Source organism: Bactrocera latifrons, unplaced genomic scaffold (assembly GCF_001853355.1).
Source record: "Bactrocera latifrons isolate USDA-ARS-PBARC rearing strain unplaced genomic scaffold, ASM185335v1 scaffold_69, whole genome shotgun sequence".
NCBI lineage: Eukaryota > Metazoa > Arthropoda > Insecta > Diptera > Tephritidae > Bactrocera > Bactrocera latifrons.
In genome coordinates, this window is record NW_017537367.1 from 973,603 (window position 1) to 989,084 (window position 15,482).

General features: G+C 36.7%; 1 protein-coding gene across 2 annotated transcripts in view; it reads left to right on the plus strand.

The window, feature by feature from the left end:
- LOC108975725 (nucleolysin TIA-1) overlaps nucleotides 1–15,482 on the plus strand; it is a 114,493-nt gene that overhangs the window by 87,674 nt on the left and 11,337 nt on the right. For both annotated transcript variants that reach the window (XM_018944421.1, XM_018944422.1), the window contains exons 5-6: nucleotides 11,976–12,165; nucleotides 12,446–12,841. In XM_018944421.1, coding sequence (XP_018799966.1) covers nucleotides 11,976–12,165; nucleotides 12,446–12,841 — 586 coding nt within the window. The remainder of the gene's footprint in view (nucleotides 1–11,975; nucleotides 12,166–12,445; nucleotides 12,842–15,482) is intronic.

The following is a 15,482-nucleotide window of genomic DNA, read 5'->3' on the forward strand; positions in this document are numbered from 1 at the left end:
GTTACTGTCAGCATATTTGTCAAGCACTGCCAGCAATTACCTTTTAGCGCTTTTCGTTCGTCTGCTCAACATTTAAATTTTATAAGCCTTTACTTATTTTATTGGCCACACGCTGTACCTTATGCAATATTAGACGCTGACGTTTAAGCGCTGACAAATGTGCCAGTCTGACTTGATAGTTTTCATTGTGCCTGTCAAGTTTTTATGTTTACTTCTCATTTTAGCTTTATTTTTTAATTTTTTTATTTTTTGTTTTTTGCTTGTTCCACTCCTTTTTATTTATTATATTTTCATCCTTGGCACTTTGCTTACCTCTTTGAGCTATTTTATGTTAACGCTTTCGTGCTGCCAACATCTACAGGTTTCAGATGACAATTGTGGCAGCTAGATTTTATGACACCTAYAGCTAAGTTGAAGGCGAAATGTTCGGAATAAATAACAGCAATAAATGAAAATGGAAATATTTAAATAGATAAAAGAGAAAATACCGTTAGTCGCACTTTATGATCACTTTTGTGTGTAAACGTTGCACTTAAATGCAAACTACCTCATACACAGGCATATAKAACTAACTGTTTGGTTTAGCTTGTGCTTCCTTTTCCACATTTTCCACTTTAGTGGTAGGGCATCTCAATTTATTGGCTGGGACCCTTGAAGTCGCTGTTGCTGTATTTTACTTTTATTACTTATTCTACTTTATTTGAACTTTCTTGATTTTCCTACAAAGTTTTACGACTTTGGTGTTGTGCTGCTGTGCTGCTTACTTTGTTATTGCTTTCAAGTCGCTTAATAAACATTTTTTGTGTTTACCCCGTCCATTTGTGCACTTTTATTCTGCGTTTTTGTTATTGTACTTGTTGTTTTAAAATTTAGTGCACCCCTCACTGACGCAAAAGTCAGCGAATGTCAAGCGCAGTCATAAATTCTCACCAATATCTTTCAGTGAAATCAAAAATAACAACAAACACAACGCCGCAACTATATAAAGCTCAACGCTTTCAATGTTTTATGACGCTTCACAAATTGCCGACACCGAGATCACCTGCATCACGCACAACTGTACATCTGTCAGGCATACAAAACGCTCACAAAATCGCGCACTCATGCTGTCTAACTGGCGTGTAAACGCCTAAGAAATTCCAATAGCCGACAAAGGCACACCACCGGCCACCGGCCACCGGCCACCCGCCAGCTGCCATCCACTCAATTGACTACTTCACCTGCTTTTGTAATAACTTAATTAACCTGCAGAATATTTCAATGACAAATTTGCTCCGACAACTATTTGACTTGTGACTTCGTTGGACGCCAGCGTCGGCGGCGGCTGACGCACCTGAAAGCTGCGCGTCCTMCCCTCTGCTAGCTTAGTTGGTGTTAGTGCTATGTGCTTGCCGGCGCACGAAGCGCTGACGCAGCCATTCAGCGTAATAAATCAAACTTTTCATAAGGTTGCGCACAATTAGGTTCACAATTTTTGAGTGTATGGCATAATTTTAGGCGCAACAACAAGCTCTAACGGAGTGCTGGTAGTTTATTATGGGAAAACAAAAGCCAAAAATACCACCGTTTTCGGTCGTTGGTCATGGTAACTTCATTACCAAAGTACGCCTGGTTAAACGACACTCAAAGTACTTCACAACTTTGCCCATACACAACGTCACRCGTGTATGTGTATGTGTCAGCCTATTTGTTTGCGTGTTTACAACACTGTTCTTATATCGAGTTCAAGTTGCGCGTGCGAAAAGTTTTCCGTTTTGTTTTGATTTCGGTTGTTGTTTTTATTGTYAAATGGCTTTGTAATAGCTTTTAGTAGCTGAGGTATACATTTAGGCGCACTAAATATCTAATCAATGTCATACTAACACAGTTTTTAAATTGAATCTGCTGTGTGTTGAGAATTGGAACGCATCTTTTGTAGAGTTATATAAACTTCTTAGAACAATGTATTCAATTACTCMTCCGCTCATCGATAGTTCAGCCAAAGTGTTCAAACTTTTCCATAGATTTATCAAACGAGGAAACCCTCAARAAACTTTTTTCTTCTCGTGTTTGCCTTCCCACCTTAACAGACAAGAGTAAAGTGTTGTAAATAGTGGAAACTGAATAACAGTTTCGAAAAAGTAACCTGAGTAAATAAGTAAKGACTGCTTCTTGCGCCTTAGTGCATTGACTACTCGTAAGAAATGGTATTCTAAACAATGTCAATTAAATTTAAACTAAATAGCAACACCCTAATGTTTTGGGTTACAGCAGGTTGTTTTTTCAATAAAATTTAGAAAATTGCTGCTCAATTACAATTCAAGCTTCTAGCTTAAAAWAATTCAAGAAAAATATAGACAAGGGTGTAGAAAACGCTTTCGATTCTTTATAATATCTATCCAGTGGCTTCGATTTACGGTAAGAATAAAGTACAAATCAAGTCTTGATCCTATCCTTTTATATATTAAATAATGTAAAATGTATGTATTTTAGCTTTTACTGCCGTACGTTTTATTGGGGTTGAATACGTTCAACTTTTAATCAGCTTCTTTTCCATGGTCCCTCACTTATATTACTTAGTCAAAAAAGTTTTTTTTGTACTTTTAATCACACTTCAACTCATTTTTTTATTTATAATGAACTTTATTGAAGCAAATGTGTACCGTTTTTGTTGACTACTTTTCTGCTAGAGACATTATTGTCTGGATTCTCGGCGAAAGCTTGCGTATTTTTACCAACTTTGTTAGTTCTCTGTGTAGTTCTCTCTCAGCTTTGCCGAGCCATCAAAGATGTGTGGTCTAGCGTTGCTCTCATGAAAAGCTAATGAGTTCTTGTTAGTATATTTCTAGTTACACAAGGTGGTATTTTGGATATAACACACTCGAAAACATTTATAAATAATATATAACATACAATTAGATTTTTCAGWAAATTTTTTAAAATACCTATTCTGTTCCCATCAGATTTACATTTTAGGCATAATGTTCGATATTTTAGTAAAAAATTTACTTTAGAAATGCCTACGAATGTTACTCTTTCCCAATTTTGCCAGAAAATTCCCTAACGAAGTGCAAAGTAAACCAAATGACTAAAATCCATTGGAGCATCCATTTATGAAGATCGTAGCTCGGAATTTCACTTCTTATGAATGGAACTATATTTTTTCCTTCCTCTACAGTGTTACTTTTATTCRAATTTCAATAATCAATCAATTTTTTTAATCTTTTTTGTATTAGTGAACTTTTTTAATATAATCGAAAAAAACTTGACTTAATATAGGAAAATGACAACAAATTGGTGGGCAAGGAAGCGAGCAAGGACTGAATTTAATTGTGTCAATTAAAATTATTATCGGGTGTAAAAGGACTTTGCATATTTCTGAACCAGCATAAATGTGACCAACAATCTTAGCTATTAGCCCATGCTTAAAATAACTTAAAATAAAATAACAAATTGTCCTAAATTTATTTGYTTAACATAAATATTGAAAAATTTTGATGATGAATAGTGAAATGGGAGGACTTGTATTCAATAAATATCCGAAAATGATTTTATTTTAAAAATTTGACAAGCAAAAAATATTGAGTTTTATCAACAAAGCTTACCAAGATACAATACATTTTTATGAAGYACAAGCGCTTTAAAATAAGTTCTTTCCAAATATAGATATATAAATGCAATAAAAGTGCTGCGACGCATAATTCAAAATGTTCATGCCTTTATAAATAAAAACGAGTGTTTCCTACAAAAGCAATTTTGTCCTACCCCATAACTTTAACCTTTCCACTCCTCACTGAAATACACAAATACATAAAAATATACAATATATTTATAACAAAACATTTGCAAATATTCATATTTAATTGGCTCATCGTTCAACAAAYGTAAAAAGCATTAAATTCCAGTGAGCAAAACGACATTATGCAGCTGAGCTCGGCTAAGTAAAGCAGAGCGCACCTGGCAAGCCGAGCGGATGAGAAACGTCAACGGTTTCGATTTACGAGCATCGTCCGGTAGAACAAGTACAACACCAACAACAGATACTGCGTACAAAACAAATGTACATAGTACTAGTACAACAAGAAAAACATCGTCAACAGTAGCAACAACAGTAACAACACATTGTCAATTGCAAAGTGCCGAGTGAGTGCTGAGTGCACTCAGCAGCAACACCGTCAGCAGCAACAACAACAACAATATCAGCATAAATAATACATAACATCAGGAGAGCAACACTCGCCTCGCAAGGAGGTTGTTTGACCTTCCTCAAGTGCATAGCGCAAGCAGCAGCAACAGAGTTGTAAGCATTAAAATGCTATTATTGAAAGGAAGTTGAATTGAATTTCCGTTCGAATTTATACCGGAAGCTATCASAGCAGCAGGACGGCAGCGGCATCCACAAGCGCGCTACCAGCAGGCAACCAAATGCTAAAAGTAGCTAAAAAAGAAACTTAAGCGCAAAGAAGTTTAAAAAACTAGCTTATAGGAATTGTGCAAAATGTATGTTAATGTGTGTCTGTGTGTGTCTGTGTGTGTTTGCGGACTTCTTCAGCTGAGGGACTAAATCGAAAATTGAATTCATAGTAAAAATGATGATGCTGCCGCTTTGGTATYGCCACTATTGGATTTTGTTATAGCTTACAGTCATCGAACAATATTGCTACTGCCTCTGCCACCGCTASTGCTGCTACTTTGCTGTAGCCCCCCAGTGGCGGCCATGCCGTTGATGATGCTGATAATAATAATAATAATGACGCTTCTGATAAGCGCCATGCAGCTAAATGGATAAGGTTGAAATTTATGCAAGAGCGCCACTCTAGCTAGAGCTTTGGGAATAGGCAACAACAATAACTGTATGGCAAATATAACAACAAAATCGGCAGCAGCTGGCCCGATCGCATTGTAGTAAGTAAGTTGCTTACCGGAAATAACTCTAAAAGTCACCATTAAATATTTACGTGTATTCCGCCCCTCACTAAAAGCTACCCCAGTCGTAGCGCACGTGGCAAGCTGCAAGCAGCGCACTGTCAACTGGCATAAAAATCAGCGGGGGCGTTGTACCCACGTCGTGAATGTGCGATGAGCGATGAGCATTGCAAGGCGGTGCTGCYTAATGGAGGTTGAATATAAATTAATGACACCTTTAAAGCGACTTTAAAATAGTTGCTAATGTGCCTGTGATTGCTCATATAATATAAGTTGAAGCTAAAGTRCTTAATTTCTTCATTAAATGTGAGCATTTATATATATTATTTGTGATCCATATTTTCGGTTGGTAAATAATAAATTATAGCAATTGCTGTATAACTAAAGGTATATTTATACGCCTTTCGTGAATACACAGYAAAATTAAATATTTTTCGAATTCGAAACGGCGGCGCTAAACTGTGATAGTTATTCCGGGTTTTGCCATAGATGTGACGTAAAAAAAATTCTGAACTAAATGATGGCCCTTGTAATGACCTATCTTTGAAAAAAAAAAAAACATAAGCATGGACAAAATAACGCCGTTTTTTTAATTGAAGTTTAGCAAARATGTTAGTAGTTTTTGTAATGAAAGAATTGGATTTTTGATTGGATTAAGAAATTGACTCCTACTAAGAAAAATATACATTGATCAAGCAATGAAAAGCTAAGAGCTGTGTGCAACCGACTCTAAATGGAGTAATGTCACTCCGATATTATATATATATCTGTTATAACGGGGCTAAGACAAGTTGTTGGCCAATCCAGTTAAGGCACAAAGACACACTGTAATTACTGAAACACACTCTCATTTTCCTTGAGACAACTCACATATTTGTCGATATATGCGGTGTAAAGTCACTTGGAAGTTCGAAAATCGTTGTCTAAGTATATGAGAGCTAAGGGAAGTATTGACATGATTGAACTAATTTTTTATACACAGACGTACTTCTATCAGCAAAGGATTTTCTCCGAATTTCAATTGTATAAGGCACACATTGTCCGATATTTGTGGTAAAAAGTAAACTATAGGTACTGAGTTCTCAATATTTGGTACCTAGGGGCTTGAACAGTTTTTATTGGATTTGATCAATCTCACTTAGTTTTAGTGATACGTACAACGGTTACGTGAAAAGAACTGTGTTTACTGAGGTCAAATAAACCTGGTAAAAATAACCATGAAGAAACAAGATTCAATGATCCGAACCATAGGATWAGAATCTTTACTCAGTTGAAATAAGAAAGCCATATTGTTACTATAGATTGGACATCACAGTCACCAGACGTCAATCCAAAGAGAATGTGTAGGCTTTATTGATAGCAAAATTTTATCAACAAATCACTTAAAGTCAACAAAAGATTTCGGCTACTGAAATATTCCTGGAAATTTAGTTGCAAATTTCCGTTATAGATTTCAGATAAAAACTATTTTGTAAAATTACAACTTTTCTCCCAATAAACGTTACGTACGCTTTAGAAACCTAAAACGTTATTTTTTAACGCCCTGTAACTCAGAGCATATAGTTTGCTAGGTAACAACTAGATCATAAAGAGAAGCAGATCTTAATAGCAGAAAACTTAAATCGACGTTTTTTTAAATATACATTAAGCATAAATTGCATGAATAAAAGCGTGCTTGCCASACATTAAATATAATTGTTCCATAAACAATGCAGGTACATACTTATATGCTGGGGCGGATCCAATGTAGAATTTTGGGATAGGACTTTTTAATTTTGTAGTTTTTTTCTTCGTGGAATGTCATACTAGCATTTTCGCRCTATTACTTTTACAAYYTTCGACGTACGTTATCTCAGCAACAGTGCTTCAATGAACTTAATWGAGTCTTTGGCGATGTAAGACTAAAGTTTTGCGAKGGTTTGGTGAAAGCWATCGAGCTTTTAGATCAATAYAGGTACATGACGAATTTCATGAAGATCGTCTAAAATGATTTCTTGTTCCGGAAACTATTGAGGCTGTGYGCAAACTGATATTGYAAGATCGTCAYGTGACTTATCGTGCGAYTGAGACAACWGTAGGCATTAGTGGTACTATGATACATACTATATATATAAATATTGCATGCATATTTGATTGTGGAAAAATTTTCTTCACATGGATCCCACACAATTTCACACAGATCGCTCATCAAAAAACCGCTTGTGCCGATTGATAGAGGGAAATGTTAAAAAAATACGACAGCGATGCTTCGAAATACGCCTATGGCAACATGACTGATAATGAATCGTGAACTACTATAGCAACGCAAAACATTAAATTCAGAGTGGTGCTCAACCCTTTTTAGCCAATTGTCTTTTAAGAAATCAAGGAAGGCAACCACCGAAAATTGAGCGTTCTTCACCACGACAATGCGAGCGCTCCCACATAGACTGAAATATCTGCATTTGGAGCACACGAAACATCAATTTGATGAGGAATCCATGGTAAAGTCTTGATTTGAAATCGACGGACTTCTATTCATTCCCGTCCGAAAATTAAGATTTGCACGTTCTTCGACACCTGAAGAGGCAGTTGATGCATTCAAAACGCATGTTTTGGAGATACTTCAATCAGAGATTCAAAATTCGTTCATACGCAAGCAAAAGTGTATAGCTTACGAAGACAATATCTTGAGAAACAATAAAGTGATTTTCGAAGAATATATATATTTTTATGAATTCTCGCATCTCGAAATATAATTGGGAGTATATACTGTTTAGACCCAAAAAATGCGCTACCAAAGTGAATTTGTCGCAAAAATTATTTGTCAATTGGGTCACAGTGTGGAAGAGGAACAGCCACCAAAACCACTAACTCAAAGAAACTTCAAATATTCTAATTATTGTTATTGTACAATATTTTATTTTGTATATTGTTCATGTGGTGGCTGTTCACAGTGCAAATTACTGCTCATAAAGGTGGTGGTACTGCAGCAAAGCAAACCAAAAGCACASTAAACAATATAACAGTACATTGCATTGTTTTCACCATTCAATGCACATGTGTTTTAGCATGTATGTATATATTTGGCTATGCGGCATGGCAATAGCGTTAAATAAATTTCAACCTTGTTATGAAGGTATTTATATGAGCGTATAGAAATATTTGCTGTTCTTTATTATAACATTTTCTTTTTTTGCTTTGCTTTGCTACTTTTGCCGCGTTCTATGAGCGCTTGTCATGAGATTTTTACACCGTCAGGCATTAGCACATTATAACAACCATACAGTGGGAGAGCAGTTGCAGGAAAAAAGCCCTGTTGCATGCTTCATAGTAATTCCACTCGTATGCGCCGCATTTATTGTCGCCGTTGTAGTTACTTCTGATTTTTTTTTCTGTTAATTCACTTTGTTTATTCGTTGTTGTTGCAAGGTAATTATTGTCCTTACAACTAAGGTACGCTGCAGCGCAATGAAATGTATGACGAAAAAAGCTAGACAGGGGGACAGAGGGGTTTTGGTACAAAAATTACAGTGGCGGTTCAAATAATGCCTAGAATTATACAATCAGTTTAAATAATAAGATAAGAGTTTAAAGTAAGCGTGCTTTTGCTCAATGAATACAAATTTTATAAGTTTGTGACAAACATATCACTCTGCAAGGTCAGGTGTAAGGGGCAATGAAATTTCATTGAAAAAACATTTTAGTCATACCTAATTGGACTGGAGATAAAACAAAGCTCTGTAAGGGTTCCCTTAACAAGGTTCTTACCAACCGCAGAGAAACATAGACCACATAAAAATAACAGTTATATGACTATATGATTAAGAAGACATCAAATAAAGTAAAACTTGCCCTTTAAAGAATCGTTGCCTTAGAATGATCAACAGAAATTACTGGCTGAAAGTCTAAAAATTCAAACAATAAACTTTGATGATCAAATCCTCTAAAAACACGAGGGTAACCATTAACTTGAAGAAACAATATTCGAAATGAAAACTTCTGGACTTTTTCTAATCAAAAGTGTAAAAATTCATGACTAACGCATTTATGTTATTGAAGGAGCCTCAGAAATGCTCAAATCTTCTCTAAAAACTAATAAAATTTTCTTAATTTTTTCGAATATTAGAGTATAGAGTGTGCTTGGAGATGAATTTATTTCGTTTCCGATAATATTTGTAGACAACTTCTAAAACCACCCTCGTACTACGTGTAATTTGCTAATACCTTCGTCGGGRAATGCACTGGCGTTTACTACAACCAAGCATGTATAATAGAATATTTATAACAACAGCATAAGGAAACATACGCGCGCGCAAACATATTGAGCAATAAACACGCGATGTTGACATTATTTTCTTTTTTCCTTCTTTAAATAGTGCAAATTTCGTTTTAACCTGAAAAGGGCTAATTAGTCCATTTCCGCGCCAACAACTGCAGCCGCACGGGCCTCCCTTGTACACATCCAATATAAATGTGTGTGTGTGCATGTCATATGCGCTGCTGCATGCTTTTATAGCAATGAATTTTTAATGTGATTTGCAACCTTATAAAAGTTTCAATACAGAGGTATCTATTTCCAGCTTTGCCTAGCTTAATATTAATACTCAATTTCGTACAGTTACTAATATGCTTGTTGTAGTGCCCTTTGCATATYCAATGATGCGGTAATTATATTGAAAATTTCATTAAAAATGTTGACGGTGCATATTTGATGAAATTGTTTCATGTTTTACAAAATATTTGTCATTGGTTTGCTTGTAGATTAAAAACTTTTCATGAGCACGATGGAATGAAGGCAATGAAAGTTCTTCAAATTATTTCAAAAATGTTTTATCAAACTGCTTAAAAGTCAGCAAACTTAGCTCGATACTCGTTCTTATTAAAAGTAGACTTCAAAAGTCGAACAGTTTTATTATAAGTTAAGCATCTCTACTGTTATTATGTCGAGTAGGAAAGGCACGAGTCGTGATGACTTGAGCTCCCGAACTGAAACATCCATGAAATCATCAAAAGTGGCCATTTTTTTACAATTTACTTATCATGTCCATAAGCTATAAATCATTAGGCAAAATCATCGGTACTAATACACGGAGAGTGCGTTACTGCGACTGGTACTGGAATGCTCATGGACTTAACACCACCAACGATTGCTTGAGTAACAAACATATTACTTCTTATTCTTCTTTATTGGCGCAGACAAAGCTTACGCGCAGGTTAACAACAGCGCACCAGTCGTTTATTATTTTTGCAAATTGTATCCAATTCGAGATGCCAAGTACAGCTAGGTCCTTTTCCACCTGATCYCTCCAACGKAGTCGAGGTTTTTCTCCAACTATGCTTCCGCCAGCTGGTAACAGGATAGGAAATAAGAGTAACTAAGAGGATTTGTTCGTAGTGAAAGGACTTTACTTCTCAATTGCCTACTCAGTCTAAAGTAGCACCTGATGGCAAGAGTTATTTTGCGTTGAATTTCGAGGGTCACATTGTGGTTTTAATACCAACCTGATTTSAAGATAGATGAAATTATCTATCTGAAGTTATGACTGTCAACATTGACGTGAGAGCCAAKTCGCTAGTGCGAGAACTGTTAGTTTGACGAAAGGAGATTTTAAAGCCAATTATATCAATATCAATGGSGTACGCTCTCAGCTGAACAGTCTTATAAAAGACTGTGTTTTCTCGATTTATTTGCTCCAGCAGGAGATTGTAGAAGGCGCACGATAGGGATTCGTCTAATCGGGAAGCAAGTTTGGTATCAAATGGTTTGAAAAGGTCTTTCCTGACTATGACGGAGCTTATAGTATTGCTAATCGTCTGTATGAAGCTGTTTTCTTCTTTTCATTGTTAGCGCTTTTTACGTGGTGGGTTCCAAACCTAGTGTGCAACCAGAGAAGGGGTGGATCGCATTCTCACTTTGGCTTRTCTTCAAACTGATATTTTTTGGGTACACAGAGGAAACTTGGTYTGAGACCGAAAGTCGTAAGCTGCCTGAGTCATGTACAAGAATCGTTTCTAGCCTCTCAAATGAATGGCGCTAAAAGAACTTTTCTCACTTACGTGAATTTCTACACATGGCCCCATCCTCCATATTCATATTATTTTACTAGAAGTTAAGATTGACTACAATATTATGTTAGTRACTACACCACTGAAAATTCTCAGACATAAAGTAATGTCTGCTATGGAGTCTCAGTACATTCGGTCACTTGAAACACCAGTTCAATATTAAAAAGTTCTTGAAAATCATCCATTTTAGGATTATTGGATATCATTTTGATGATATGTACAAACTTTCAAAATACTTTGATTCCGTTTATGACTATTACTATAACGAAGGTCTGGTAATTGTCTGGAGTAAACTTTTGTTTTTTTACTTGTTCTATTCCAAGTCTTTAAAAAATGGTTCAAAAGCCACATTGATTTTTGAAGAACAAAATAATTTTAGAATTCCTAGGTTTTGCAAAACCTGGTGGAATCTCCGACTTGAAAGGTTGCTGGATTTTCAGGCGGCGCCAAAAGCTAATTCCGTTGCAATACATTTTAAAGGGAACCAGATTTATCTTATACTTCGGCAGTGGGTCTTTCTGATGACTTTCAGCAAAAAACGAATGCAAGGAACTTGTAGAAAAGCTTGTTCTGTAGATCCGACATTAGTTGCAATTTTCTGAAACGAAAATCATCATTAAGAAAGAGGACATAGATGACAAATAGAAATATAACCTTTTGAAAAACTACTTGCATATACGTATGTACTTAGATATATTGATCAARCAAAGTCTTAAAAAAGATAATCATTAATTCACTTTACGAAAAAGACAAGTTTATAAGTTGACATAGAAGTATAGCTAATTAATCATGCTTAATCCAAGGAGCTGTTCTTTATACGCTATATACACTGTTACAAAGCTATCGTCGAGAGGTGCTCTTCGAAATATTATTGTATAAAAAAAAAATATTTAGTCAAATATATCCATTTTCACTCGCATAGTTTTACTTAATATATACAAAAATAGTCTTTACTTCCCAAACTCATAACAAGTAATAACTAATAACCGCTTTTTGTTTGCTTTGTTTGTTTTTGTTTTCAGAAAACATTAAGCCATTAACATTCGACGAGGTCTACATTCAAAGCAGCCCATCAAATTGCACCGTTTATGTGGGTGGTGTCAACAGCGCCTTAACCGCGCTCAGCGAGGAAATCCTACAGAAGACCTTCTCGCCGTACGGCTCGATACAGGAGATACGCGTCTTTAAGGATAAGGGCTACGCATTTGTGCGGTTAGTATTAGCAACGCCAGAACACTAAGATAATTGGCAAACATTACACCCACATATACACAAACCCACACATCCATATATAAACACCTACATTTACGAACACACCTACAGACCGCAAACTATGACTTCTCTGATTTGCTCACTCCTCCACACGCGCAAAGCCATTAATTCATTATTTGCTTTTGTACTTTACTCTTCCATGCTGGCGCGCAATGTTATTGTTATTGTTGCTGCCTGCTGACTACCACTATCTACTGTTATGCCACATGCATRCGTGCAGCTTTTCGACCAAGGAGGCCGCCACACATGCAATCGTCGGCGTGCATAATACGGAAATCAATGCGCAGCCTGTGAAGTGTTCGTGGGGCAAGGAGAGCGGTGATCCGAATAATGCACAGACAATCGCCAGTCAGGCGCTTAATCCAGCTGCTGCCGCTGCAGCCGGCTTCCCGTATAGTGTGGGTGCAGCAGCTGCGGCTGCCGCTGCCTATGGACAACAGTTGGCCGCCACCGGTTGCTGGTATTCGCCAACGCCAACATATTCCGCTTCGTCGACCACAGCGGCTGTAACACCGGCTGCTGCTGCCTCCGCTGCCGCGGTGCAGAATCAATTCTTGCAAGGCATTCAGGGATATCATTTCGGACAGTATGGTGGCTATCAGCAAGGATATATGGGGTGAGTACACGCACAGCCATACATATATGCAAACACACACGCACACACACCCACACAAACATATATGTATACGAATATACAACGCCCGCTCTAAAGCCATTGAAAGCGCACACAATCAAGCGCGCGTGCGTCGTGCAACATTGCAGCTATTAACATAATTGAAGGCGATAATCGCGCTACGTGCGTGAGCTGTTGTTGTTATTGCCACTTTATCGATATCTAACGTCCATTTGGCTGCATAATGAACGCTGCCTGCCAGATAGGCCGTTAATGACAGGCAATGCGCCGTAATATATGCAACAAAAATTTGCAATTAACTCGAAATCGCTTACGAGTATTGTGCCGCAGCGCTATATTTGCAATTCTGCGAGGTTTTGTTGTTTTTTTTTTTTTTTGCGTTTTCAATACAATACAGCACAGCTGGTATTGTCACTCCCCATCGATCAATCGATTAAAATTGTTCAAAGCACGATTTAATGCTTGTGCTACMCATTGGTTTCGCTATATGCGTGCGTAAAGTAACGGGGGTCGTTGGSGGAGAATTGTTGCAATTTCATTGTGAAGCATATAGCCAATTATCGCCGCAAAATTCAAATTCGTTCTCAAATAAATGTGGCAACAAATCCTTCAACTCAAATGCGTACACACATAACGTGGTGCAGCAACAGTGCTTTTAACGACTGCTGCAACTGCCAATTCACCGTTTCGTAGCCTTCCAGCACGCAGTTGTGTATCGGTGAATGATGACGAAATTACTGGTTGACTGAATTCATTTGCTAATTGCTAAAGTTATGCGCAGCCAGTGCTTTCCGTTGTCTGCTTTCACCGTCCGTTGTCTGCAGTTGTCGTTGCACACCGTTATTCGTCTCTTAAATACGCGTTTCCGTTCGAACGTCGTTTTGTCATATGGATTTTCGGTTCGTCATCTCTGCATTTATGCATCCGCTCTTTTCGTAGCCCTGCTCTATGCAGCTATAGTCGTCGCGTATATATGTTGCACAGTGTACCAACAGCAATTTTGTATAAAAACGATATATAGAAATAAAATTAGAGAGATTTAAAAATTTTGTACTTTAATTAAACGAATGGAATATTGAAATTTTAGCCGCTTCGTTCTTTAACTCGAAGTTAGTGTAACAGTTAACAATCTCCCAGATTTTGCACTTTGGCGCTAGATGACGTTATAGTACAAGTATTAACAAAATAATTCTTTATGATAAATTTTGTTTATTTCATACAAATTTATGCGGAAAACAACCATTAAGACTAATTTATTCTTCACSGGCGATATTGCTCTCTCGATTAGGTACATCATACAAGTATACGGTGGCAACCTCTATAGTGCAGAAATATTTGCAGTCATAAAATTCTTATATYTCAACTTCAATTTATTATATATATAATTTTGTCCGGAGGCGCGAAAATCGATAAAGGAAAAGTCTTTAAAAAAAAAAAACATTTTATTATTAGCATTAGCAGTCTTATTTGCGTAGTCAAGCGACTTCATAAAAACCCACAACATACTCACAATGGTCCACGATCACATCATAATAGAGATCACACCACTGGCCGAAGATAATGCGCTTACCAAAGTTGACATTAGCAAGTCGATTGTTTTTGACTGCATAGTATGTAGTGCAGTCAAGCGTCTCTCGCATCCATGTACTTGAATTCAGATATGAAAAAGTCAAGCTTTCTTTTAAAAATGAAGTTTGGTAGACGTTTATTTTTGGTCCCATTCACGGAACATGTGACGSGCTTGATGGTAAGCGCACAAACCAACGAGATTCTTTTGCAACATTTTTTATAAAGTGYATGGGCGCAGATCTACGATATTTTGCTCCACATGACGTCTTGTGAGCGCACTATACTATACATATCTCTGATGATGCTCAGTATCCACTGGATTAAYGTGGTGTGAAACGTTTCATGCTTACTTGAATTACCGACTCTGCTGGAGGATTATGTCGAACGAATATTGGRCTCCGTTTTACCCGAATAAGCTCACAGGTCAAACTCATTATATAGGCACCGTCCGTTTCCATAAAAAAGGCATTCAATTTGACATGCGTGAAAGAAAAATTAAAAATAAATAGAAAGTCATGCTTTACTATATTAAGAACTGCTAAATGTTGCTGCGTTAGTCGGAACTGCCTTTACAATTTTCATAGCAGATAATAAAAATATGCGCCATACTATAAGAAATACTATAGTTTGTTCCCTTTCTAAAAAATACCTCGATTTCGTATTTATTTGTAAAATGATGACTACCACTTTTCGTTCATGACTTCATGGACTAGAGAAAAACGGCTGTCAAAAGCACTCCAAATGTAGCAATAAGACGAGGCTGTCAAAATTTCTGTCAGTACTCAGGGTTCGATCTCTCTTTCTGGATACGAGGCGTAATATTCAGAGCTTAGACTTTTGGAATTTTAAGAGGTTACATGTTTTTCCTCGGGTCTAAAACAGCATATTTTTAACAAATTATCATATAAAAATTAAATATTTTATAAGAATTTTTTATTGTTACAAATACATATATAGTATACTATTAAGGAGTCAGTAGGGTAACATTTTTTAAAATTGTTTCTTTTTGCACTTTCTGTTCCCTTATACCCTTAGAATCAATGTAGAAACCCAC